The sequence below is a fragment of the Euleptes europaea genome, chromosome 15 (genome assembly GCF_029931775.1).
Source record: "Euleptes europaea isolate rEulEur1 chromosome 15, rEulEur1.hap1, whole genome shotgun sequence".
Classification (NCBI taxonomy): Eukaryota; Metazoa; Chordata; class Lepidosauria; order Squamata; family Sphaerodactylidae; genus Euleptes; species Euleptes europaea.
Genome location: NC_079326.1, coordinates 48356388 through 48383607, shown reverse-complemented (window position 1 = coordinate 48383607; position 27220 = coordinate 48356388). Strand labels below are relative to the sequence as shown.

Genomic DNA, 27220 nt, shown 5'->3' with positions numbered 1-27220 from the left:
AAGCCATTCAGTTGCATTAGCTCCATTTTTGCCTAGTGAACTAAATATCAAGCTATTAGGACAAAGTTATTTTTACTGTGGTTTTGTTCTGAAGTGCTTTTTCCACTTCACATTCACTTTGTGCTACTTCTGTACTTTTTCAATAGATTCAAGACAGGCACATCAGACTCTGAGACAATAGTTTTTTTCTTCACTATATTTTATATTGCAAAAGAAATGTTAAATCTCTTGGGTGACTTACAAGTGTAAGCCCATTAAGGTAATACTACCCTTGACTACAAAAAATTACTCTCCTTTGTCCAGAACTGACAACATGATGAAATGCAACAAAAATCTTGCTATGTTGTTCCCATACTCTAAGGACGCTTTCACACATGCTGAATAACGCACTTTCATTCCACTTTCAATGCACTTTAATGATCGTTTGCAAGTGGATTTTGCCATTTCACACAGTAAAATCCAGCTGCAAAGTGCATTGAAAGTGAATTATTCGGCATGTGTGTCAAACATAAGGTGCGGGAGTCAAATCCGGCCCCTTGAGGGCTCTTATCTGGCCTGCGAGCCAGCAGAGGCAGCCACCTCCCCCAGTCCTGAGGTGTCAATTATCAAAGACTGTTAAAAGAAAATACTGTTTGTATTTTAAGTAAAAAAAAAAAAGTAGTAAAAAAATATCATTCATGATTTTGCCTGTGTCTTCTATAAAGTTTGTATCTCCGGAACCTGGCATTAAAGTTTATGGTACACATGGCCAGGCCAAGTGACATTTATGTAATATCTGGTCCATGTAACAAATGAGTTTGACACTCCTGCTCTAAGTGGTAGATTGTACGTACATACATCCAAACGTTACCATTACTTTCATGAATCACAATACATAAAAGTAGTCTTGCATATGTAAAACTTTTAATTTTACATCATTTTTGTACACAATCAGCATAGGTACAGAAAATTGTGCTGAACATAATTAAACGCACGCTGACCGTTGGCCTTAAATAAAGTTTACCTGCATTCACAAAGAAGGTGGGAACCCAAAAACTGACTCCCACAAGGGCAGGGGAGGGATGAGGAGAAAAATCACTCTTAAGTGCCTGACGGACTTCAACGTCTTCATTCCTTAGCAGATGGACGGCTCTTCAATTGCCTTAGCCCCCTCTGTAACGGCTTTCACACATTTAGCCATGGTCTGTGACGCTCTGCTGATAGGATCTGTAAAGAGAAGCATTTTTATCAACTGTGAAGGTCACAGTCCGAGACTTGCTGTACAGCAGGTTGGCCAAGCCCCCTGCTGGAGCTGCTCTACTATTATATGTCAGATTTAATATTATTTTTCCCACCCTTTCCCTACCCACGTATAGCTCAGGGTGGCTCACATCCAACATATTGCCACATAATCCATAAGAACATAAGAAAAGCCACGCTGGATCAGACCAAGGTCCATCAAGTCCTGCAGTTCACACAGTGGCCAACCAGGTGCCTCTAGGAAGCCCACAAACAAGACAACTGCAGCAGTAGCATTATCCTGCCTGTGTTCCACAGCACCTAATATATTCTGATCTAATCCAATTAAATCGATATCATAGTAATATAAGAAAAAATCTATAATACAGTCTAAAAATTAATTTAAAACCAGAGGAACCAAAATCCACATGGCTCACGTCACCTATGATTCAGGAACACATGAAGCTGCCTTATTATACTGAACCAGACCCCTGGTCCATCAAAGTCAGGATTGTCTACTCAGACCAGCAGCGGCTCTCCAGGGTCTCAGGCAGGGGTCTTTCACATCACCTCCTTGCCTGGTCCTTTTAACTGGAGATGCCGGGGATTGAACCTGGGACCTTCTGCATGCCAAGCAGATGCTCTACCACTGAGCCACGGCCCCTCCAATGACGCCTTCCATATCAGCAGTAATGGTGGACATTCAGGTGAGAAAGGGACAGGGGTAACTAATAAATAAAATGATGGAACAGGGAGGCCAGCTTATGATGGAACTCTTAGTCTCGATATCTAAGGGAAGGGAACATGAGTGTGTAGGTGTAAAACCAAATAAAAATACTGATAATATTTTGTCAGGGAACTCAGGGCGGCATATGTGGTTCTCCCCTTCTCCATTCTATGCTTACAACCACCCGCAGGTAGGTTAGGTGGAAAGAGAATGGCTGGCCCAAAGGTCACCCAGTGAGCGTCACCAATGAAAGGAGATTCAACCTTGATTCCCCCCCCCCCCGACATTTTTTGCTGAGTGTACTAGAGGCCTATCATGCATTCACATGTGAAAGATACTACACATTTTAAGTTTTCCTTGAACGGCATCAGTGATTACAGTACCTGTCATATAGAAGTCTTTAACTGTGAGCTGGGGTGGAACAAGAGGATCGGTAAGAAGCTTCTGATTCACCATCTGCAATTGTAAGAATGCAGCAGTCACTTCTGGGGGAAAATCATTGTTTTCACTCTCCACGTGGTACATTGTATTCTTCTCAGAATGTTACAGAAGCCCCTGTTCCAGCTGAATGACCAGAATCACATCATACCTTGGACAGCTCATTTGCCTGGCTGAAGTAGTTGGCTCCCTCCACGTCATCATATCGGACCAAATTTGGAGAGACCTCTTCTAATCTGCTCCTTACTTCATTGAGGCTGTCGTAGGGGAGGGTCATGCCAGCCAACTGGGGAAAAAAATATAAAATGAGCAAGGAGGAACAAATACCAAAAAATCAAGATCTGACGCTGTTGCGATTCTATTTGTTTATTCTTATGTTTGGGGGGTTGCTATCAAGTCACAGCTGACTTATGGCAACCATGTAGGGTTTTTAAGGCAAGAGATGTACGGAGGTAGTTTGCCACTGCCTACCTCCTCCTCATGCCCCTGGTATTTCTTGGAGGTCTCCCATCCAAACACTTGCCAGGGTCAAGGCTGAGAGAGTGTGTCACCCAGCAAGTTTCCGAGGCAGAGTGGGGATTCGAACCTGGGTTTACCCGATCCTACTCCGACACCTTAACCACTACACCAGGGAGACCCAAAGTGGCTTATGACAACATTCTCCCCTCCACTATATTATCCTCACAACCATTACCCTCTGGGGAGGGGCCATGGCTCAGTGGTAGAGCATCTGCTTGGCATGCAGACGGTCCCAGGTTCAATCCCCGGCATCTCCAGTTAAAGGGACCAGGCAAGAAGGTGATGTGAAAGACCTCTGTCTGAGACCTTGGAGAGCCGCTGCCTGTCCGAGTAGACAATACTGGCTTTGATGGACCAAGGCTTCTGATTCAGTATAAGGAAGCTTCATGCGTTCAAGTAGGTTAGGTGGGCAGAGAGCGATTGGCCCAAGGTTACCCAGTGAGCTTACACGGTAGAGTGATGACTCAAATCTGGGTCTCCCAGGTTAGAGACTCTAAATCCCTACCCACGATGCTGGCTTGTATCAAAAATAGTCGATATTTGCAATTAGGTGGTTGAAGTTACTGTAATTTCAGGAGGGGACTAGCTGAAGTAGTCTATTTGTGCTTAGCACAAGTACAGTCAACAAGGTAACAACCGGCAGGTCGGCTGTGCATACTGTCCCACCAAGAAGGAGTTTGTCCCCAAGTGTTAATACAGCACATACTAAGCGCTGATTCTATCCTGAAAGCCTAAGTAGAATCCAGTCTGCCCCCCTGGCTTTCCCAGGAAATCCTAAGACAGAACACGCATTTCATTATCCACCCCACCCACTTCTATTTAATCAGGATTCGTTTTTTTAACGTACAGAATTCATATTCCACCTTTTTGCCCAACCAGGGCCACCAAGGTGTCTTAACAACTGAAAGCAGAACATTATAGAACAACCATAAAACCAATTTTAATACGTTTATAGATTTATGAGACTCCATTCTGACGCTGCAAGAAGATTCAAGCGAACGCATTTACTTTCTTTTTCTGCAGCAGTATTCCTGCAAGGCCTGACTCATGCTCTGCGGCAATTAATTTCTCATACGCTCGCGGTACCTCAGAGATTGCTCTGATAATTCTCCAGTCCTCCCTTGCCATGCCAGGCGGCGTTACTGCAACTCGAGTCTGCTGAGCTCTGCCCTCGATGTTTACATAGGTGGCGGCTTTTTCGGTGTAAGCCGCTCCTGGGAGAACAACATCCGCCATAGGGGCTCCAACGTCGCCATGGTGCCCTGAAACAAACAGCCACGGAAGTGGCATCAGCATTGCTGGGAAATGTTGCTGACGCAGCCAGCAGGGCAGGGTGTCACATTCAGGCAAACGCACACTCCTTTAGCGAAAGAGAAGTCTTGAATGTGCTCAGCACTGAAGTCAGCTTGTCCTTTCACTCTTAAAGAGGAAGAACACCGCATCTTTTCTTCACTACCCCTCTATTAAGTGGGCTCGCTTTCCGTGTGTGACACTCTTTATAGTTCTTGCCCCAGTACTACAATAGCCTTCCTGGCTGAAGTTTACATTCTTGCCTCCCGCCATTTGATATCCATAATTGGGGAAGGGCTGTAGCTCAGTGGTAGCTCATCTGCTAGGCATGCAGAAGGTCCTAGGTTCAACCCCCAGCATCTCCAGTTAAAGGGACTAGGCAAGTAGATGATGTGAAAGACCTCTGCCTGAGACCTGGAAAGCCACTGCCAGTCTGAGTAGACAGCACTGACCTTGATGGACCCAGGGTCTGGTTCAATATAAGACAGCTTCATGTGTGCCTCTCTGTAATTACAGACTTGATGAGCTTGTTAAGCTACTATTAGCACGTTGTTCAAGCTGCTCTTAGCAGATGTTACAGCTACGAAGCCTTTTAAACTACGAAGAAAATAGGAAGAATCCCTATGAAGGCTTTGAAGCAGAGTTGTCAATCAGAAGCTTTCACCAATCAGAAGGTTCACTGGATTCCAGAGGAATTCCTAGTCTTACTTGACAGCATGTGCTTAGTTAAGTGTACTTGGGATGGAAGCCTACAGCACTCAAACACACCGAGAAAGTTCAGTCCAAGGATGCTGAACGATAAAAAGAACCATCTAAGTTTATTCACTACTAATGATACTTTTGAATGGAGCGGAAGCTGCATACGAACCTTCCTATCGGAGAAACGACCAACAGTCGCACAAGCCTATGCACACAGTCTCAGAGGGTGGCCATGTCGGTCTGCAGTAAAACAACTAGATCTGAATCCAGTAGCACCCTAGAGACCAACAAGATTTTCAGGGCATAATCTTTCAAGTCAAGGCTCCCTTCATCAGAAGGGAACCTAGACTCTCGAAAACGTATACCCCCAAAAAATCTTGTTGCTCTCTAAAGCACTACTGGACTCAAATCTGGTAATCCTATGCACAGTTACTCTACTCTAAGCCTGTTGAACCTGACGGGCTTACACTGGAGTAAACTCTGGATGCATAGTAAAACTTATTCTTTTATCAACCCTCAACAGATACCCTGTGACAGATCCCCGCAACAGATACCCTGTGCGGTAGGTGGGGCTGAGAGAGTTCAGAGAGAACTGCGACTGGCCCAAGGTCACCCAGCAGGCTTCAGGTGGAGGAGTGGGAAGACAAACCCGGTTCACCAGATACCACTACAGCGCGCTGGAATAATACAAGAACGACACACCTACTGCAGTTCCACTTACCCTGATAGATAATAAAGCAATTCTTGGGCAAATCCTGACGAGTCATGCAACCTGCATCAGCCCCTAAGAGGTACAGTATTTTGGGAGGGTTCTTCCGGATTGCATCCACCCCTGGTTTGTAACCGAGGTCCAGAGCAGCTACTTGGCTGGCAACCCTATACAGAAAAGATTACTATTTCACCCTACATAATTTCTGGAACAGTCAAAGAAGCACGCTACAATTGTGTAATCTCTATTCAGATTTGTCAGGCATCCCCATTTTAGCTACTTCATTTAGCCCCCACATTTACTCCCCAATGGGGACCCATAGCGGCTTACATTGTTTTCTCAATCCATTTTAACCCCCACAATAGCCCTGCAAAATAGGGCAGGCTGAGTGTGCATGACTGAGGCACCATAAGAGCGCCTGCCTCCAGGAACCCGCTGCTGCCAGAGGAGAACATGTGACCGGACACGTGCTGAAGAAAGATGGAAGGACCCAGAATTATACATGGCATATTTAGTGCACAGCTAAAAAAAGTTCTGATACAGGGGAAGTTATGCAAGTTGTTCATGCTTCATTTCAGAAGTAAATTCAGATCTTAAATCTGAATGTGTCCTTCTAGAGATAATTTACTAGAGTATGCCCAATTCAGATAGCCGAGATGTTTGCTCCTATATGAAATGGTGGAACTGGTCACCATGGCTGCAGCCACCCATTACTGGATGCTGCACTCTCATTGAGTCAGCTCCAGAATAAGTTTTCCATTAGTGAAATGGAACTTTCCTGCTTCCCCCCCTCCCTCAATGGTACACTGATCTCCACAAAATGCTGAATAGGGGAACAACTTGGGAGGGTGTCTGCAGTGGGAAGGCAGAAATGGCCTCCCCCTTTCTGTTAGTGGGAAATTTAATCTGGCTCCAACCCCCTGCAGTATAGGAATCCTTTGCATCTGGATTTTCCTGTATAGATAGGGTTGCCAACCTCCAGGTGGTGGCCGGAGATCCCCCGTTATTACAATGATCTCCAGGCGACAGAGATCAGTTCCCCTGGAGAAAATATCCCACTTTGGCCATTGGACTCAATGGCATTGCAGTCACTCCCCCAAACCTCACCCTCCTCAGGCTCCACCCCCCAAAATCTCTAAGTATTTCCCAACCTGGAATTGACAACCCCATATATGGACGAGAGAGACTGCTATGATGCAGTGAGAGCACAATCACCAGCCATTTCTGGGTGCAACCCCAAATTTCCAGAAGTTCTGTAATTGCCCTTGAACCCTGGGATGGCCACAGCCAGCAGATCAGCACTGGGATCATGTCGTGCCCCTTCCATGGGATCCAACAGAACAGCATCAAGCTCGAGCAAACCTATGCAGGATGTTCAGGACTTTCCACTCGGTGCCAGCACCACTTTTTGTCTTTGCGTTTTGCGCGATGGCGGAAATGATTGAATGGATAGCTGCTCCGTCCCCCCGCTGAAGTACTGCGCTTCCGACCACCACCATTGGCTTTTTAGCCTGATTTAGGATCTGATTGGAAGAAGCGAAAGTGGAAAATCACTCTGGAGCTACGAGACAGAGACAACAAAACCATTTTCAAGACCATGATTTTAGAAGACAGTTTCAGATCTGATTTGCCACTGATAACCCATTAGGCTTTGTGTTCTCCTGTCTACTTTACACAAGCCAGAGCAGTGCAACATCAGGTGTTTATTATTGGGCCAGTCTCCGAAAAAGGAACGCAAGATGGCAGTGATTAAGACTCTACTTATTCTCTCCATGATCAGAGGAGCATGCCTAATATATTGGGTACTGTGGAACACAGGCAGGATGGTGCTGCTGCAGTTGTCTGGTTTGTGGGCTTCCTAGAGGCACCTGGTTGGCCACTGTGTGAACAGACTGCTGGACTCGATGGGCCTGGGTCTGGTCCAGCATGGCCTTTCTTATGTTCTTATGTAGTGTCGCTTTTCCAAAGAAGCGATTTTCAAATATTAATTGGTGACCAGCACACAGTAGAGGAATTCTTTCCACGCTAAATTGGTTTAGGTCAGATGCCTCCCATCCAGACACTGGCAGAACAACTTAGCTTTCAAAATGCATTAGGTAAATTAAATCCCGGCATATTTATTACCCTTGACCTAATAGTTCTACATAGCAAATGACCTCAGCAAAAACCCGTTTGCACAAAAGTATCACAGAATCATACAGTTGGAAGGAACCACCAGGGTTATCTAGTCCAACCCCCTGCACAATGCAGGAAATGCACAACTACCTCCCCCTCTCACACTCCCAGTGACCCCTACTCCATGCCCAGAAGATGGCCAAAAAAAAAAAAAAACCTCCAGGATCCCTAGCCAATCTGGCCTGGAGGAAAATTGCTTCCTGGCCCCAAAGTGGCGATCAGCACTACCCTGGGCATGCAAGAAAGGGCCACAAGAGCCAAAGACTGATACAAAACACAGATATCACTCGTTTCAGGAGTTGCACAACTGCTGTGGGTTCTGGAGGGGGGTTCTTTTTTTTTTTTTTTTTTAATATACCTTGCTGAATGGATGCTTTTCCGAAGCAATGTCCAGGAGTAGCTGTGGGGAATCTCCCAGATGGTCATACGAGTAAGTCAAGTCGACCGGACTGCCCACAAGGGCTACTTGGAGCTCATTGTGCAGCCAGCTGAAAATGGACCAATGCCAGGCACCATTAAGACTCGCCTTTCTATGATACATAATACATCCATGCACCAGCGATTTCATTTTTGCAGTTACTTGTTATCCTGCAGAGTTCCTGAACAGAACTCACTAGATACACGGCACAGAAAGCAAGAGCCCTTAAGGTGGTGTAGTGGTTAAGGGTGGTGGACTCTAATCTGGAGAACTGGGTTTGATTCCCCAGTCCTCCACATGAAGCCTGCTGGGTGACCCAGGGCCAGTCACATCTCTCGGAACTCTCTCAGCCCCACCTACCTCACAGGGTGTCTGTTATGAGGAGGCGAAGGGAAGACGATTGTAACCACTGAGACTCTTTAAAAAGTAAGAAAAGCGGGGTATGAAACCAACTCTTCTTGTTCTAATTTATTTTTGACCAGTTTTTATAAATTTGGGTAGACTAAAAATGGAAAACTTTCTGAATCCTTTTCAAAGCCTTGAAATGAAAGGCATGGTTGAACAAATAAATTGTTTCTAAATTTTAAAGTACACTCTCCCCTTCCCCACCCCCCAAACAGCTTGGTCTTTGATTCTACCTTAGAGTATTTCCATACCGTACTTTACCACAGAATCAACAGCAATACTATATTTGTAATTATTCTTTCAATCACAATAAGTTACCTTGCCTCTTCAACCTTCTCTTTATAATGCTATAACTCCACTGATCATCAAGATACCAAAAAGAAATTTGGTACAAATGTTTAGGACAGAATTCTGTGTTTAACATATGAAAACACACACACACACACACACACACACACAGTTCAACCTCTGCATGATTTTACAGTGGGGCCCAGGAAAGAAAGGTGGGGAGAGAAAGATTGCAAAATATGTTGTAATGCAAAATCTGCTTTACAGGGTAGGACAATGGAATGAAAACTGGGGTCTGTGTTCCGGACACTACTCCAGGTTTCATTTTCAAATCAGAACTTGACCCACACCCCATTTTAAGAGTCTGCAGAAGGAATTTTCTGCAGAAGGAACGATTTTTTCATCTTATGACCAAGCTCTTTCGATTGGTTCTCGTGGGTTATCCGGGCTGTGTAACTGTGGTCTTGGTATTTTCTTTCCTGACGTTTTGCCAGCAGCTGTGGCAGGCATCTTCAGAGGAGTAACACTGAAGGACAGTGTCTCTCACTGTCATTCAATGTTACTCCTGAGAGACACTGTCCTTCAGTGTTACTCCTCTGAAGATGCCTGCCACAGCTGCGGGCGAAACGTCAGGAAAGAAAATACCAAGACCACGGTTACACAGCCCAGATAACCCACAAGAACCAATGAACTCTGACTGTGAAAGCCTTCGACAATAACCTCTTTCGAATTCTGGCATTGAACAGCGGCGCCTCAAAGCGAGGATTGGTGCCAACCAGAAGCAGGACGTCGGCCTCTTCCACTCCGGCAATCGTGGTGTTGAGAAGGTAGTTAGATCGTAGATCTGTTCTGTAACAAAAATTCACAAGTCCATCAGCTGTACTGACCAGGGAGAAAAAGCTAAGCATGGAGTTCAGATGAGAAGGGCTGAGATAAAATAATAGTTTCTGATGCTGCTTTAAGTTACAAATTGACTCCAAGCAACACTTCTCCCACTACTGTTGTAGTGGTGGACTCTGATCTTGAGAACAGGGTTTGATTCCCCACTCCTCCACATGAGCGGCAGAGGCTAATCTGGTGAACCAGGTTGGTTTCCCACTCCTCTACATGAAGCCAGCTGGGTGACCTTGGGCTAGTTACAGCTCTCTTAGAGCTCTCTCAGCCCCACCTTCCTCACAGGGTGTCTGTTGTGGAGAGGGAAAGGGAAGGTGATTGTAAGCCGGTTTGATCCTTCCTTAAGTGGTAGAGAAAGTCGGCATATAAAAAACCAACTCTTCTCTTCTTCAACTACTGGTTTCCAATGTGCAACGGAATCCTCAAAGAAGTCGCAAAAATGATACATGGGTATCTTCTTTATATGGAAATGAACGTCAAATTTTACAATATGCATTCTATTAATGCAGTGTCCCCTAACCTGTGGGTCGGGGCCCAAAAGTGGGTCACGAAGCCTCTGAAAGTGAGTCACAGGCCAGCCCTCCCTAGTGGCTGCTCCTGTCCTTTGCAACATTCTTTCTTTCATCATCATCCTTGTCAACATCTCACATTTTCCCTTTCCAACTCCCTTTGCAACAACGAGGAGGAAAAATTGTCCTGCAACTAGTACCTTTTCAGTAGCAGCTGGACAGCGGGGAAAATGGAATGCTGCTTGCTTGGGGGCAGCTGTGCCCTTCGTGTGGAGAAGAGATGGTTTTTATACCCTGCTTTTCTCTACCTTTTAAGGAGAATCAAACCAGCTTACAATTGCCTTCCTCTCCCCACAACAGACACCCTGTGAGGTGGGTGGGGCTGAGAGAGCTCAGGGAAAACTGTGACCAGCCCAAGATCACACAGCAGGCTTCAAGGTGTGGGGAATCCAATCTGGTTCTCCAGATCAGAGTCTGCCACTCATGTGGAGGAGTGGGGAATCAAACCCAGCTCTCCAGATTGGAGTCCGCAGTTCCTAAACACTACACCACGCTGGTTTGGGGGTTTCTCGACAACATCTGGTTTGCCATTGTAGAAAAATGCAGTGCCAGACGAGATGGGCAACGAGGTCCTAGTTCACCTCAGGTGCCAAAAAACCTGGGGCTGGCCCTGGACGGGCCATTTTACCAAGTAAATTTGTACTTGCGAGTCACCATACCAAAAAGGTTGGGAACCACAGTATCAAGGTATGAAAGGAAAATAAAAGTGGCACAATACTTTGCACAGAAGAGTCTAGAAGCCCACACTACCATCATAGTGCCCTGCTTCTGTCAAGACAGAACTCTCCCTTAGCAAAAACCATCATACGTTGCTCCACCCACGCAATGTTTCTAGTTTTGCCATGGTGGTACTAGCTCACAAAGCTTAATCCAAGTCTATGTTCGCTAGCCCTCACTAAAGGGAGAGGAAGCGGGTGCAGAGGACAGCAATGAGGATGATCAGGGGCCAAGCCCCATGAGGAAAGGCTGAGGGACTTGGGAATGTTTAGTCTGGAGAAGAGGAGGTTGAGGGGGGACATGATTGCTCTCTTTAAGTATTTGAAGGGCTGCCACTTAGAGGAGGCAGGGAGCGGTTTCTGTTGGCAGAAGAGGATAGGACTCGCCACAACGGGTATAAACTATGGGTGGAAAGGCACCAGCTGGACATTAGGATAAAATTTTTTCACATTGAGAGTAGTTCAGCAGTGGAACTGGCTGCCCAGGGAGGTGGCACGCTCCCCCTCTCTGGCAGTCTTCAAGCAGCAGCTTGTCGAACACTTGTCAGGGATGCGCTAGGCTGATCCTGCACTGAGCAGGCGGTTGGACTCGATAGCCTATATGGCCCCTTCCAACGCTATGATTCTATGAAGATAATCTGTTTACATTATCTTACCCGGCTCCTGCAGTGGGGAAAACTTCCTCAGTGCACAGGTTGTCAGAGTTCACTCTGTTCATCAAGTCTTTGAGAGCCATGAGCGCTTCTGCATCCACCAGCCCGCCAGCAATGGCAGCTACCTCATTGCCTTGGGAACCTTGAAGCTTTAAAAACAAAATACAAGATGCGTCAGGTGAACTATTAAGTTTGCTGGGAAAACATATTATGTTTTCTATGAGAAAAAAAAAACTGTCTTTGGCAAAAAAATTAAGAAAAAATAAAATCCTGAGACTTATCCTGTAGATCTGTTCCACTAGGGCAGTGGTACCCAAGCTTTTCAGGCCACTGCCCCCTTGGTTCCACAAACTCAACCCCAGCACCCCCTACCCTATCCTATAAAAAGCATTATTCAAAATAGGGGTTTCCATGACTCACTAAAGAAGATAATAACAATAAAATTTCAAAACAGTAACAATTAATTGCACATCTATTCAAAATCAAATTAAAACTTTTTAGTTGAAATTTAGTCAACCAGCTCTTCAAAGATTCTGATAGTTTCCACCAAATTTGCCAGCATGGTGCCATACCTTAATCTATTGTAAATCAGTGAAAACACGGTTGAAGGGGCCCACCTCTAGCGCCCCCCTGCTGCCCCCTTGCCTTAGTGCCCCCCTAGGTAATCTCCCCCCCCCCCAGGGGGTGCTGTCAGAAGCACAGGCTCTTACCACTCCAGCCACACGAGTCAAGGCATCTTCCCAAGATACATAAGCGAAAAGGCCGTCTTCGTTTCTGACCATTGGCTCAATAAGGCGCTGACGTTTCAGACCATCATAAGCAAATCTGCAAAGTTCAGATGAAGACAAACAGCTGAAGGACTAACAGCCCATTCCTGAGATGGAAGCTGCCAGGGACGGCAGGGAGGAGGCGCCACCTCCTAAGCCGTTCCTCGCAAAAAAAAAAAAGCCTTTTAGAGGCTTATTTTTGTCAAATGGAGCCTTTTCGCCACATCGAGAAAAGCGAGGCTGCGCCAGTCTCGGTCCTCTCGCCACTGGCATATTTGGGGCAAACGGGGACAGGAGGCTGCCTAACAGCAGCTTCTCCCCCAGGAACACCCCAGGAACGCCGAAGTGAGCCTTTACACCGGTGGGACACCTTTTCCTGTGAATTTCATGGATAGCCAACTCGTTTCAGTTATTCATCATTTACCAGGATGAGTTTATGCTTACAATCTACTGGGCCTATACGACTAGTGCTCCAAGGGTAAATTACGCAGAAGCTGACATATCAGTCACTCTGTTAAATAGACAACCTGCAACTCTCTGGCTTTGTGCCAAATTTAAAGTAACCGTTAAGACACCATCCTACTGAACATGACGCACACTTAGAGGCCAGTGATTTCAAGATATTTCTCTGGATGAAGCCCCTATGGATGGGGAATAAAAAGTAGACTAAAAGTTCTCTGCATCAACAAAAAAATGTCAACATTAGTTTATAAACAGTTCAAGCAGAAAACTTAAGGAAGTTCTACAACCTACATCTTTTGTACGCTATCGAAGTTCACTTTGAGAAAATGTAGATTTACATAGAGATACCTTGTTTTATCGGATATCCATTCCTCATTGATATCTTCGTGCAATCTGGGCAAAATTCTCATCACCTCTCCAGTTCTAGTGCTCACTACAATATTACTCCCTACTGCATCAAGAACATCAATGGACTCCGTCTTCCTAAGGGAAAAGCAGAAACCCCAATGCAAACACGTTTCTGAAGACCTGAGATGTCCTAAATAAAACCTACCAAACCCTGCCAGGTTTCCAGCCACTCATTTATTTACTTCATTTATACCCCATTTTTCTCAATGGGGACTCCCAGCGGCTTACATTGTACACCTCTCCTCCATTTTATCCTTACAACAACCCTGTGAGGGAGGGTTAGGCTGAAAGTATGATTGGCCCAAGGTCACCCAGCAGGCATGCACAGCACAAGTAGGGATTCAAACCTGGGTCTCCCAATTCCTGGACCCACACTCTAACCACCACACCACACTTGCTCTCCAAGTTAAATTGTGTATGTATAGTACTGTTTATTTTTTTGATATATCACAGAACAACCACCAGCAACCACAGGCTGAATCTGAGAGCCAGCGTGGTGTAGTGGTTAAGAGCGGTGGTTTGGAGCAGTGGACTCTAATCTGGAGAACCGGGGTTTAATTCCCCACTCCTCCACATGAGCAGGAGACTCTAATCTGGTGAATTAGATTTGTTTCCCCACTCCTACACATGAAGCCAGCTGGGTGACCTTGGGCTAATCACAGCTCTCTCGGCCCCACCTACCTCACAGGGTATCTGTTGTGGGGAGGGGAAGAGAAGGTGATTGTAAGCCGGTTTGATTCTTCCTTAAGTGGTAGAGAAAGTTGGCATATGAACACCAACTCTTCTTCTGATAAGTGCTGTTAGAGGAGTGCTAATAATTTCACTGTTACAAATCACAGACCGATCCCAATTGACTCTTCCCATTCCGCCCCACCACCAACTTCAAAAAGGTTTGAATTGAATCAATTAATTTGTACCCTGACTTTTTCCTCAAAGAGGACCCAAAGCGGCTTACATAACTCTCCTTCATTTTATCCTCACAACACCCCTGTGAGGAAGATTAGGCTGTGTGTGTGTGTGTGTGTGTGTGTGTGTGTGTGTGTGTGTGTGTGTGTGACTGGCCCAAGGTCACCTAGCAAGCCTGCAAGGCACGTGGCAATTCGAACCCAGATCTCCCAGATACCAGTCCAACACTCTTACCCACCACACCACTCTGGATACATAAATTTGCAAATCTGAATCTCCCTCTCTGAGTGCAGCAAACGGTATTTTAAAAGTTGACATTTAAAGAGACACTTTGAATACACACCTTGTTTCCCAGGGACGAGCAGTAAAAGCATATGGCTTGGAGGTAAGGGCGCCTACTGGGCAGATGTCAATCACGTTGCCGGACAATTCAGACATGAACATTTTCTCAATGTAAGTACCCACTTGCATTTCATTTCCTCTTCCTGTAGTTCCCAGATCATCAACCCCTGCAATCTCGTTTGCAAACCTAGTGAAGGTAGAAGAGACAGATAACACATTACGTCCCACTTAAGCTCACAGTTCCCCCCCAACCCCTGACGAAGTCATTTCTTTCTAAGAAGATTTTGACTGAACATATTAAAAAATGAAAAGCAATTGTAGCAGCTCATGAGTAAAACCTACTCTATGTAGATTCCAGTCCAGAAGCACCTTAGAGACAAACAAGATTTTCAGAGCATGAGTTTTCATGCGTCAAAATTCCTTGCACCAGGTATGTGACAAACGGAGCTTTGACTCTGGTATCGCTTTACTCTGCTCTGGTTAGACCTCACCTAGAGTACTGTGTTCAGTTTTGGGCACCGCAATTTAAGAAAGATGTAGACAAGCTGGAACATTTCCAGAGCAGGGCAACAAAGATGGTGATAGGTCTGGAGACCAAGTCCTATGAGGAAAGATTGAAGGAGCTGGGTGTGTTTAGCCTTGAGAGGAGAAAACTGAGAGGGGGATATGATAACCATCTTCAAGTACTTGAAGGGCTGTCATATACAGGATGGTGCCGAGTGGTTTTCTGTTACCCCAGAAGGTCGGACCAGAACCAACAGGTTGAAATTAAATCAAAAAAGTTTCCGTCTAGACATTAGGAAGAATTTTCTAACCGTTAGAGCGGTTCCTCAGTGGAACAGGCTTCCTCGGGAGGTGGTGAGCTCTCCTTCCCTGGAGGCTTTTAAGCAAAGGCTAGACGGCCATCTGTTAGCAATGCTGATTCTATGACCTTAGGCAGATCATGAGAGGGAGGGCATCTTGGCCATCTTCTGGGCATGGAGTAGGGGTCACTGGGGGTGTGTGGGGGAGGTAGTTGTGAATTTCCTGCATTATGCAGGAGGTTGGACTAGATGGCCCTGGTGGTACCTTCCAACTCTATGATTATATGACTCTAGAAAGCTCATACCCCCAAAATCTTGTTGGTCTCTAATGTGCTTCCAGACTTAAACCTAGCTGCTCTACTGCAGGCCAACACAGCTACCCTCTGAAACCAACTTTACACAGTTTCAGTTCTCATAAAAGATCAACTAGGACAGCTGCTTGCCTGGCTATCTAATCTGATTCACTGAAGAGCTTCAATAAGATTAAAACAATGAAGTCAACAAAATGAAGCTTCCACTATGCGTAAAATACTTCCTCAAGTTAAAGTCACCCCACATCAGCTTATCCTCAGCTGCAAACATGTAGTCCAAACACTGGCTCGATTCAACTGTCACAAAGAACCTCGTTCAATTCAAGTAACTGCATTCATGCGATTGCCAGAAGACAGGCTACTACAGTAAATGTTTGTGGTCATTAAACTATGATCTGAAATCGGGGTTGAAGTTGGTATACTAATTACAGCTGGTTCTAACTGGTTTTGCATACTATACAAATGCGAACATTCTAGCTTTATTCTGACTTGTTTCCTGACACTTCCCTCACTGCGATGCCAACCAGGTCTCTGCAGAAGAGGCAGGAAAAAAACCAAAAAGGGTCTGAAAATTGCACTCACTAAGCAAATTCAGATTTGAATGACCTGCTATGAACTGAAGCCTGGTTTCACAAACTAACCCCTGGTTTTGCATTCAGTCTGAGCAAAGCCATTAAGATCTGTGCTGCTCATTGAAAGCATGCAGATATTTTGTTTACAAGTCTACGGTTTTATTTTGATTTCATATTCGTTTTTGTACCCACATGATTTATGGCCACTTCACCTTTATGTGTGAAAGCATTAGGAGACACCTTTACGGATCCTTGTTACAATCTCCAAAGAGAATCCAGTAAACAAATTCAACAGTAGGAGGGTCATTCAAAAACACCCTTTACTTACAACATCAGCATATATATTTTGGGCCATCTTCTGGGCATGGAGTAGAGGTCACTAGGGGTGTGTGGAGGGAGGTAGTTGTGAATTTCCTGCATTGTGCAGGGAGTTGGACTAGATGACTCTTGGGGTCCCTTCCAACTCTATGATTCTATATTACACTCTGGTGGCAAAGACAACGGGACACCAGCTACCTGATACATCGAGTGCACTGTATGCAACGAGTCATGATAGTTTTCACCAGAGGACCAATATTCTTGTCTTCCACAGCACGCTTTCCTTCCAGAAATCTGCTCCTATCGCTGCCAAACATCATCGACTGATCCTAAAGACAGACAGAAATAAAATTAACGTATCTGTTCAGAAAGCAGAGTTTCACTCAAAGTAACAATTAAAAAAGGTCTCCAAGAAGCTATACCTGCAGGTCACACTCCCCTCCTTGGTCGCAGATGGGACAGTCCAGTGGATGATTGGCCAACAAGAATTCCATGACACCCTCTCTGTTGCGAGACAGGAAGTAAAAAATAAGAATCATTGTTTGCATCTGCCATTTAACTCATTAAGCTTTATATTATTGATATACAGAAGACTTTGTATTACTGATATACAGAAGACATTAATTTGTTTAATATTTTAACTGTATTTTATGTATTCTCCTCATTAAGAAAACTATTAAAGTAACTTATTAAAATTAAGGCCCTTTGTTTTGCACACACACCCAGCCACAAGCCCATTACTCTAATACTGGAAAACTAAGTTGCACTAAAGCATATAGAGCTTACCTCGCTTTCCGGGACTTCTCGGAATTTGTCAGGATATTCCAGCCCTTCATCACTGGCATGGCACAAGCAGCTACTGGCTACCAAACCCACCAGAAAGATACAAATTTAATGATGACGTCTCCATGTACATTCACAAAATTCACTACCCAACATTCATTTCCTAACAGGTTTTATTTATTCAAGTTGTACAAGTGATAAAAATTCATGTACATTCTTTTCAATATTACACAAAAGGGTCTTTGCCAATCAGCTTGCAAAACTGTGAGACCAATGGTTAAGTTTTACAAGACAGGTAACAGTGCAATCCTAAGTAGAGTTGCTCCCGTCTAAACCTATTCAATTCAATGGGCCTAGGCTAGAGTTACTCTACATAGGACTGCACTGTAATTTGGCTCTAATGCTCAGTACATAGGTCCGAAGAGCCTCACGCACGCCTTTGCTGTAAGCCACAGGAACTGCGCTAACTTTTAGACAGAAACCACCCCTACTCCCAGTTTTAGTTAACAGGGTACTGGCAGACGGTAATCTACCATCACCGTGCCAAAACTAACAGGTCCCAAAGACCCAAACTAACATAAACCAATTGCAGAAATGTGGCTCAAAGCTAATGCCCTGTTTGCACCCAAGACGACAAGACACAGGTCAGCATTAACTTTGAGAGTCCACTGGATGCAATCCTGTTTGTTCATCTGGGGCAAATCCATATTTTACTTAACACCCAAGGTTTTCACCAACAAAACCAGGTCCCCAAGTCTAACCCACATGGTGGGGAACTTGGACTTTACATGCCTTTAATTGTTTGCCATCCCAACAAATCAGATCTCTGTGATGCTCTCTATATGAGGCTGTCTTTGAAGACCATTGGGGAAATAGCATCTGGTCCTGTACAGCATAATACTATTGGCTGGCATCGATTTTATCACACCAGTGCTTCAAGGTTTGCCTTGGATGCCTGTGCTCTTCCGAGCCCAATTCTTTACATTTAAAACTCTGGTGGCCTGGAACCATGACATTTGCTGCACTCTGAAGACTGAGATCTTCTTACAGGATCCCGCTGCATAATCACCAGCCTTCAAAGATGAAGCAGGGGGCGCTGTGCTTATGGGATTCCCTCCCCGCAAAACCTGATCAGTTAATTTGTTGGCCAAAGGCTTTCTTACTCTCTTGAGGCCCCCTTTTTAGCCCTCTAGTCTGAGGGCTTCTGCAGTACATCAACATTTTAAATAAACTTAATTAAATAAATGGCAGCACAGGGTGGGGATCCCTGCCTGCTCGACAGTACTGGATTTGCAAATACCACAAGCATATAGACCAGTATATCATGTGAAGGTTTTCCCATGGATACCTAATGGGAAAGGGTATTTGGGAGACACCCACAGGTGAGAAGCAGTGCATACGTTTGCCCTAAAAGTTCTTCTTGGGCGTAACGTCTGCCTCTTTCCTACCGCTAGTACTGGAAATCCACAGACATCACCCACAAAACAGGCAGTTCCCAGCCGAAAATGGCTTTTCAATGCTAAAAAAAAGGGGAATGAGCCAAGGAAAAAAGAATCTTGGTAACTACAGAGATCACGAGGTTTGACAGGCTGCAAGGGACACGTGGTTGCCCCACGTTTTGTGGAGTGAATATATGCACGTGAAACATGGGTTGCAAACAGTTCTTTACTGAAAAGGGGACGCCAACAAAACTTATCTGATGTCAGTAGGCACAACAACACAATGTCAACTAGCAGTTTCTTTCAAGCTAGAGACAATTTCTGGGGAAGGTATACCGTGCATGTATCAGTTAAGCTCGACAACTGCACTGTAAACTAATGTATTTAGGATAATGTCAAAAAGCAGCTGTTAGCAGCAGACACATTATTACGGTTAACCGAAATGCAACCAATTTTGTTGCTCGGCATTCCACGAAGGTAGATTACCAAGCTTCCAGAATACCCACAACCTTAGCAAAAAAGTAATAATAACCTTGGGTGCTTTTTCTATCTCCACAAGGCACATCCTACAATTTCCAGCCACAGACAGTCTGTCGTGATAGCAAAAGCGAGGAATCTGCATTCCAACCTTTTCGCAAGCCTAGGAGGAAAGGAAAAAAGACAAATAATTACTTTTTTAAAAAAATGCAAAGTATGGGTTAGGAAAGTTTATCACCAACTGTAAAGGAAGGAGCCTGTGAAAGGAAAACTTCAATGTGCTTTGAAGGAATATTACAGCAAGCATTAGAACGATGAACAATGGTCAGTGTGGAAACTAAAAAGGGCTTCCCAATTTGGTCCCATATTCAGAAATTTAAGATTAACATGGGGGAGCAATGCATTAAAAAAAACCCAGGAAATAACTTGCAAACAGGTCCTGGGGCTTTCCTTGCTTGAAAATCTTTGATGACCTGTTGCTCCTATACTAACACTTCTGGCTAAGCAATGCTGTGAAACGTAACTGTACAGTAACACCAGGCGTTTAAACAGTGGCATTCCATGAACTGTCACCTCATTTTAATGCAAGAGTGCATTCAGACGTAACACAAAGCCATGGTTCATTTCAACGATGGTGAGCTTGTGAAACCAGGACTCAGCTCACAGACGCCCAGCAAATCCTGGCTTTTCTTGGCAACTCCTGATTCCGGTGCCCCCTCCCCACTGCCCCAACAGAGAACCACCGGGTGACCCAGCCTGTTTAGCTGTGCTCAACTGATGGCAAAGTTTTGTTAAGGTTGGCTTTACCAGAGGACAGCAGCTAAGCAAGAGCAGGGAAACCAAACTCAGGAATCTCTGGCCTCTCTCAACACAACAAGCAGCCATTAAGCTGGAATAAACAGGGTGCTAGTGGAAATGGCTTTGCTGCTGGAGCACAGTCAATAAACAAAGCTAAGATTTCTTTGGGGTTGCTCCCCCTACAAAGGTATACACGTATGGAACATTTATTTACTTATTTGATTTGTATCCTGACCTTTCCTGAGGAGGAGAAGAAAAGCCGGTTTTTATACCTTGCTTTTCTCTACCGTAAGGAGTCTCAAAGCGGCTTACAATCACTTCCCCACCCCACCCACCCCGGAACAGGCATCTTGTGCGGTAGGTGAAGCTGAGAGTTCTGAGTGAACTGTGACTAGCCCAAGGTCACCCAACAGGCTTCTTCAGGTGGAGGAGTGGGGAAACCAACCGGGTTCACCAGATTAGCTTTCATACATGCTGAATAATGCACTTCCAATCCACTTTCAATGCACTTTGAAGCTGGATTTTACTGTGTGAAATGGCAAAATCCACTTGCAAATGAGCATTAAATTGCATTGAAAGCTGATTGAAAGTGCATTATTCAGCATGTATGAAAGTGCCAAAAGCTACCCATCTGGATTTACAAAGCTGTTTCTCCTTATCCAATTTCCTAATGAAGCCACTGAAAATCTACAGCAAGAGAAGACATTTTTTTTAACATCTAAGAGAATGCAGAAACACTACTATTGTAAAAGTCTGACTGGTACAGAAAAGAATATGTAGACCCAGAGTTCATCCTACCTGAAGCACCGTGGTTCCTGGAGGTACCATAATGGGTTGCCCGTCGACAAATACCTCTATGAGGTTGCTGGCAGCTGTAGCTGTTGAGCGCACTAAGAAAACGAGAACAGAAAACGTATTTATTGTTCAAAACCAATGCAAATCTTTTAGATTCACTGGCCCAAATCAGTGGCACAATGATAGGATGAACAGATGACGCTACAACTTGTTTGACTGAATGGCCAGTCATCCCCACTGCTGAAAAACAGCAAAGGGACAGATATATTTTACACCTTGGTAGGAGTCAAAGCAGAGTCTTTCTGTTGGTTTGCAATGCAATCTATGCAGAGTTACTCCCGTGTAACCACACTAATTTCACTCAGCTTACAATGGGAATAATTCCACAGAGGACTGCATTGTCATTCGAGACACCAAATTAAGTCTAAAAGCCCATTCCTGAGGTTGGGGGCCGTATGGGCGTAGGAGGTGGCCCGACCCCTGTGCCGGTGACCGTGCCACTTGCACCATCTAAACTGGCAGGGACGCCAGCATAGGGGCACTTACGCCGGCCCCATGGACTGCTGAGGCAGCGCGGCCCTCAGACACCGGCTCATCCTCCCAGCGCAAGTCCTTGCGCCAGCGTCCCAGGAGGCATTCCCAGGGCGATGTGGGTGGCGGAGCTGCCGTTAGGCAGCTTCCTAACCCCTTTCAGCCCAGGAACTCCCTCTTAAGCAATGGTGGTGCTGCACCACCTTTTTGTTGGCGCAGCATCACTATTTTCAATGGGGCTTTCCCCCCCTTTTCCTGATTTTTATTTTAAAATAGCCCCCTTTACCCCCTGCTGCAGCAACAAAACCTCTTTAAAGGTGTCACAGCACCGCCACTGCCACGCTGTCCCTGGCCACTGCAGCTCTCAGGAATAGGCTGTTAGAGAAACATTTTACGTTCCCCCTAGGATGACGATATTTATGACTTTTGATTATATCAGGCACTTGAAAAAACTGTAATCACAGACTTTTGCGGAGCACTAAAGGGTTGTTTGCAGTTTGTGGCACTATTAATTGTATGCGCTTCTTGTTTTTACCACATTGTTTTCCCATTTCTGTAACCTAGTTTTTGCACTTACGCCATGTCTTGCACTGTTTCATTGCTTTATCCAACTTCGCATTCCAATCTTAGTACAATGTTTATTTTATACTGTTGTAGCATTGCTAAATTTTGTAATCTGCCTTGAGTCACTGTGAGACGTGTAAAATAAACGAAGAAAATAAATGCTTTATATTTAACTGCTGTTTTTTTAAAGTCTGATCATTCAACTTGTGCCACTCAATGATTTCTGCTTTTGGTTTGCTGACTTTGTGACTTAAAAAGGCTTTCTCTTTGTTATAAGCCACTAAAAAACTAGCTCTGGTTTTCAGAATCAGGTTAAGTATTTGAATTTTGCTTCTTTTTAGCTGAACTATGAGCCTAAGACTTTAATAAAGAGAAGCACATGGGAGCTACTTCTCAAAATGTTACTAACAGAACTCATGAATGGATTCTTTTGTTTCTGACCAAAGTCAACTCTCAATAACAAATCCCAACCTTACAATCAGTTCATCATCCTATTCTGTTTTGAATATCCAGTATCTACTGCCACCCATAAAATTCTCACAATTAGCCAAACACGCTACCACTGCCTTGACAAGGAAAAATACCCAAACTGACTAAATCCCACAGAGGGGTACCGTGTGTCATGTTCTGAACAGGACAACTTACCACATCCTTTAGTAGTCTGAGTGACACCATTCAAGGCCTTGCGGACAGCAGGTAATCGCAGCATGGTGCTGGAAGTAAGCAGATGAAAATTTAAGCTACAAGAGGAAGAACTAAATGATAATATTTTTAATACCAAGTATATGGAACAATTGTAAAACGTAATTAAATACATCTGCCTTTCTCACACATACTTTTACACATCAGAACCCCACCTATTCCTATGCAATTGCTTTACCAAATCAAAATTATCCAGTTTTATTTTGTGAAACCAGTTCTGTGCGTAATACAAGCAACGTGCGTTGGGATTTATTGTTGGTCTCTTGCTAAAGTCACTGGAAGTGTACAACAGAAGTACATCCTCCAAATCTGAAGTAAATGCACACAGCAAACCAGATTTGCCTCTACGCAATAAATATACATATCCCTTTCCACCAGCAACACAAGAACTGGACAAAATGAGTCAAGCTTTCTCATGTACAGTAAGGGCGCACACTGATTTTCAACAAGAGCTGGTGTAGTGGCAAACCTGTCTATCCTAGATAGTAAACAGTGGGACATAACCTAGAAAGAGACAGAGAGAACGTGTATTCCACAAGCATTCACTCTCCTAACTCATCTCACCTCACTTCTGCTTCAGTGGCAACTCATCCCTTGCTTGGTATGGATCGGTATCAGAAAAGCTCCAAAGTACTTGCGGAATTAGAACAATAGCAAATACGTATACATTTCAGACGGCGTTCCAATGCTGAAACACACCACACCTATATTCAAGCACTTCTGTTTATGTACATCTGCCTGAATTTCCAAATTAACTTATTTGGTCCCGTTTTACACTCTTTCAGGTTTTTCTTTTGCAGGTATTCTTCTATTTCTTCCACTTCATACTGGGAATAGCTCTCACATGAAGCTGCCTTATACTGAATCAGCCCCTTGGTCCATCAAAGTCAGTACTGTCCACTCAGACCAGCAGCGGCTCTCCAGGGTCTCAGGTAGGGGTCACCTACGTACTTGCCTAGTCCCTTTAACTGGAGATGCCGGGGATTGAACCTGGGGCCTTCTGCATGCCAAGCAGATGCTCTACCACTGAGCCACGGCCCCTCTCATATGTTCCCCTTCATGAACTATGGGAAGATGATCCTTCCCACATTCTGTTCTGAGCAAAATCACAGGACAGAATTGTAGTTCTGCAGGAATAATCTGGACAAGGATCCAGCATTCCGGGGAACTCCGTGTGGCCTATTCTCATTGTCAGAAAAATAACCTCTGTCCTCACAGTCGGAAAGAGATGGCTGGGATGTTCTTTCCCTGGGCTTTTCCTGAAGGACCAGCTTTCCCTGCACAAACCTTTGCAAGAACTTTCTTTCTCCCAGCAGCTCCATCTTTCTACTACCACTTATAAGAAAATAAAACCTGTAGCGGCCACTTGTCGTTTTCAATCCTTGCTCCAGCTCTCTGGAATAGGCTGGCATTAGGCAAGCCCAGATTTCTCTCTGTCTGCTTTTTAGGGGAGCAGGCAAGACTGAACTATTCTGGGGGGCCTCTGGCTGCTGTTTGTATTGAATACGGGTATGAATTTCTGTTATGATGTTCTGTTCTTGTAACGTATACATTTTAGCATACTTTGGTGAACCATTTAAGAAGACCTGAGGTAGAGGGAAAGGCAGTGAATACACAGCTTGATAAATAAATGGTCCTTGCTGTATCATCTGTATCCCTTCTTACCTCCACAGCATATAGCATAGCATAACAATCTACAAGAAATGCAGGTTAAGGGGGAGGAGGAACAGTAGTTAAATTACAGTATTAATAGGGCGACATGGACTAGTACTAACCCCCAAACGACCAGCTGTTAGAGAATCTTCAGTAAATGCAACTCCCCCTGCCCTTTGCAAAAAAACCCCAAAACAAATTACATCAAATGTACAACCTCATAACCTTTGCATGGTTAAATGTACCTAATTTCAATAGACTGAAGAGCACAGCCATGTAGCTTATGAGCAAACTGTACTACAGAAGCAGACTCTATTGTGTCGAAGGTTGATTCAAGCAAGTGTTTTGATTCAGGTCTCGCTGAAAACTCTGTTTTCCCCAGGTTAACCTAAGAAAAGCTTTGCTTGATCAGACCAGTGGTCCATAAGAGCAGTGGTTCTCAACCTTTTTTGCTCCATTCCCCCCTTTCACCATTGTTCAGAATATAATTCCCCCCTTCCCAAAATAGTCTATCTCAAAAGGTGCATTCCAAATAATATGCACTTTGCTGAATAGAGATCCCAATCCCCCCCCAACCCTAAAATTCCCACCCCCTGGGGGGAATTCCCCCTTTGTTGAGAACCCCTGCATTAGAGAGTCAGTGTCAGAATGACCATATGTGAGAGACAGAACCGTGTGGGAGAAGAAACATCGGCTCGTCCTTGCCTTCTTTGTTCACACAGCTTATACCACTCTTTTAAAAAAGACCCCTCACAAAAACAAAGCATTAAAACTATGCAGAATACATTCAAGCTTTGCACAGTATAACATAAAGCATAACATGTCGCTGCTGTTTACACAGTGAGAAAACCTTGCACCTGCGGAAGGGACTTTTTCTACATGGCTCCAACACTGCCTTAGTCCCAGAAACCTACCAGTAAACACTATGGCCATTTTTGCACGGGAGGTTTTGCCTTGGATTTGCCGCTCTCTAGATGCACATTTTCCCCATCCAAATTCTCAAAACTCTGCATGGGGGCTTAGTGTTGAGTTTTGAGTATCTGGATGGGGAAAATGTGCATCTAGAGAGTGGCAAATCCAAGGCAAAACCTCCCATACATAAATGGCCTCTATGCCCTGACCTGGATAACCCAGGCTAGCCTGATCTCTCAGCAGGGTTGGTCCTGGTTAGTACTTGGACCAAGGAAGTCCAGGGTCATAACACCGCAACTGGCCAGCACTTTCCATCACGACCAAACACTATAGAGATGAGCATCTAGCGGTGACTTTTGGAATCTGAACATCTGCGACATGCGGTTTATGTTTACAGATCACCTCTCCTGCCAACAATGCCCTTCCCCTGTCAACGCCGGGCAAACAGGTCACCCTTAAGAAAGCAGAGCCCTGTCACTGAAAAAAAGACAAAACTCAGAAGCCAGTGGGGCAGAATTTCACAGTTCAAACCTCTGCATAGGACTGCACGGACCATCTCCCAGGCCATCTGCCCAGGACCTCAAAATAACCCTGCAGTCACAACAACAACCACCAACGCTTCCAAGTGAAGCTGCAGCAAGAAATTGCTGGAACAGAGTTTACCAGCCAACTGGTTCTTATTCGATTTGGGGTTAATCGGAGCCACGGGTTTCTTTCCACGCTACAGGGGTGCAATTCAGCACCAGCAGCGGGACAAGGACCGCATTTCCACCCAAGGCAGAGGCTGGGAATGGGTCCCGCTCTCACCCACGGCCCAGGCCGGGCATTTGCAAGGACACCGAGCCTTTGCATAGGAAAGCCTCCCGCTACAGACTTCTTGCATCTCGTCGGCCCTTTGTGACCCCGCCGCTTACACACTTAAGGATGCAGGAGGACAGGAGGCTCCTGGGCCTCCAGCGCGGCGGGTTCCAGCCCTCCAGAGCAACCGGTGCAATACTTTGCAGAGTCGCCTGCAGCCTAAGCACGCTGATTTACACGAGAGTAACTCCGCAGAGCAAACTTGGCAGCCTTTCAGCGGAGCCACAAAGACTCTTTGCTGTCTCTATGCAAAAGCATTGAGAGAGGAGGGGGAGAGGAGGGGGAGAGGAGGGGGAGAGGAGGGGGCGCCTCCCTCCCCCCCCCGTGCCCTTCCCCTCCTTAACAGCAGTTAAAGGGAGCGACGCAACCCCCTGACCCCTGTCAAGGACATCCCCACCTAGCCTTCGGGGGGAGGAGCTGGCCACACCATACTGCCCTCGCCCACCCTTCTGTGGCGAGGAGGGGGCTATCTCTATCCCCCCCCCCGAATTACCTCCTTGGCCCGGGCGGAGCTCCGGCCCTGGCGACCGAGCAGCCTCCTCTCACCAACGCGCCCCCTCGCCGACAATATGGCGGCCGCTTCGGCAATTTCCGTGCCACGCTCGGCTCCCTTCGTGTCCTCCGGCAACGGCCAGACACGACGCCTGACTCGGTAATTTCCGTGACACGCTCGGCTCCCTTCGTCTCCTCCGGCAACGACCAGACACGACGCCAGACTCGGTAATTTCCGTGACACGCTCGGCTCCCTTCGTCTCCTCCGGCAACGACCAGACACGACGCCAGACTCGGTAATTTCCGTGACACGCTCGGCTCCCTTCGTCTCCTCCGGCAACGGCCAGACACGACGCCTGACTCGGTAATTTCCGTGACACGCTCGGCTACCTTCGTCTCCTCCAGCGACGGCCGGACAGAACGCCAGCCTCGGTAATTTCCGTGACGCTCTCGACAACCTTTGCCTCTCCGAAGCGAGGCAACGTTAGTTCCTTTTTTACATGCATTAATAAATACTTTTCATATATATATTAATAAACATTTTAATTAATAAATATTTATATATATATATATATATATATATATATATATATATATATATATATATAA

General features: G+C 45.3%; 1 protein-coding gene across 1 annotated transcript; it reads right to left on the bottom strand.

The window, feature by feature from the left end:
• Nucleotides 1-1083: 1083 nt before the first annotated feature.
• NDUFS1 (NADH:ubiquinone oxidoreductase core subunit S1) lies at nucleotides 1084-26631 on the bottom strand. Its single transcript, XM_056861473.1, has 19 exons — nucleotides 26613-26631; nucleotides 22640-22707; nucleotides 20903-20994; nucleotides 19362-19469; nucleotides 17394-17470; nucleotides 17030-17111; nucleotides 16806-16936; nucleotides 14605-14790; nucleotides 13296-13430; nucleotides 12429-12543; nucleotides 11722-11867; nucleotides 9607-9735; nucleotides 8134-8263; nucleotides 6963-7123; nucleotides 5613-5767; nucleotides 3989-4164; nucleotides 2535-2669; nucleotides 2329-2401; nucleotides 1084-1206 (listed from the first exon to the last, which is right to left on the bottom strand). The coding sequence occupies exons 2-19, from the start codon at nucleotides 22701-22703 to the stop codon at nucleotides 1115-1117; spliced, it is 2187 nt and encodes a 728-aa protein (XP_056717451.1). The 5' UTR covers nucleotides 22704-22707; nucleotides 26613-26631; the 3' UTR covers nucleotides 1084-1114.
• Between the last annotated feature and the right edge of the window lie 589 nt (nucleotides 26632-27220).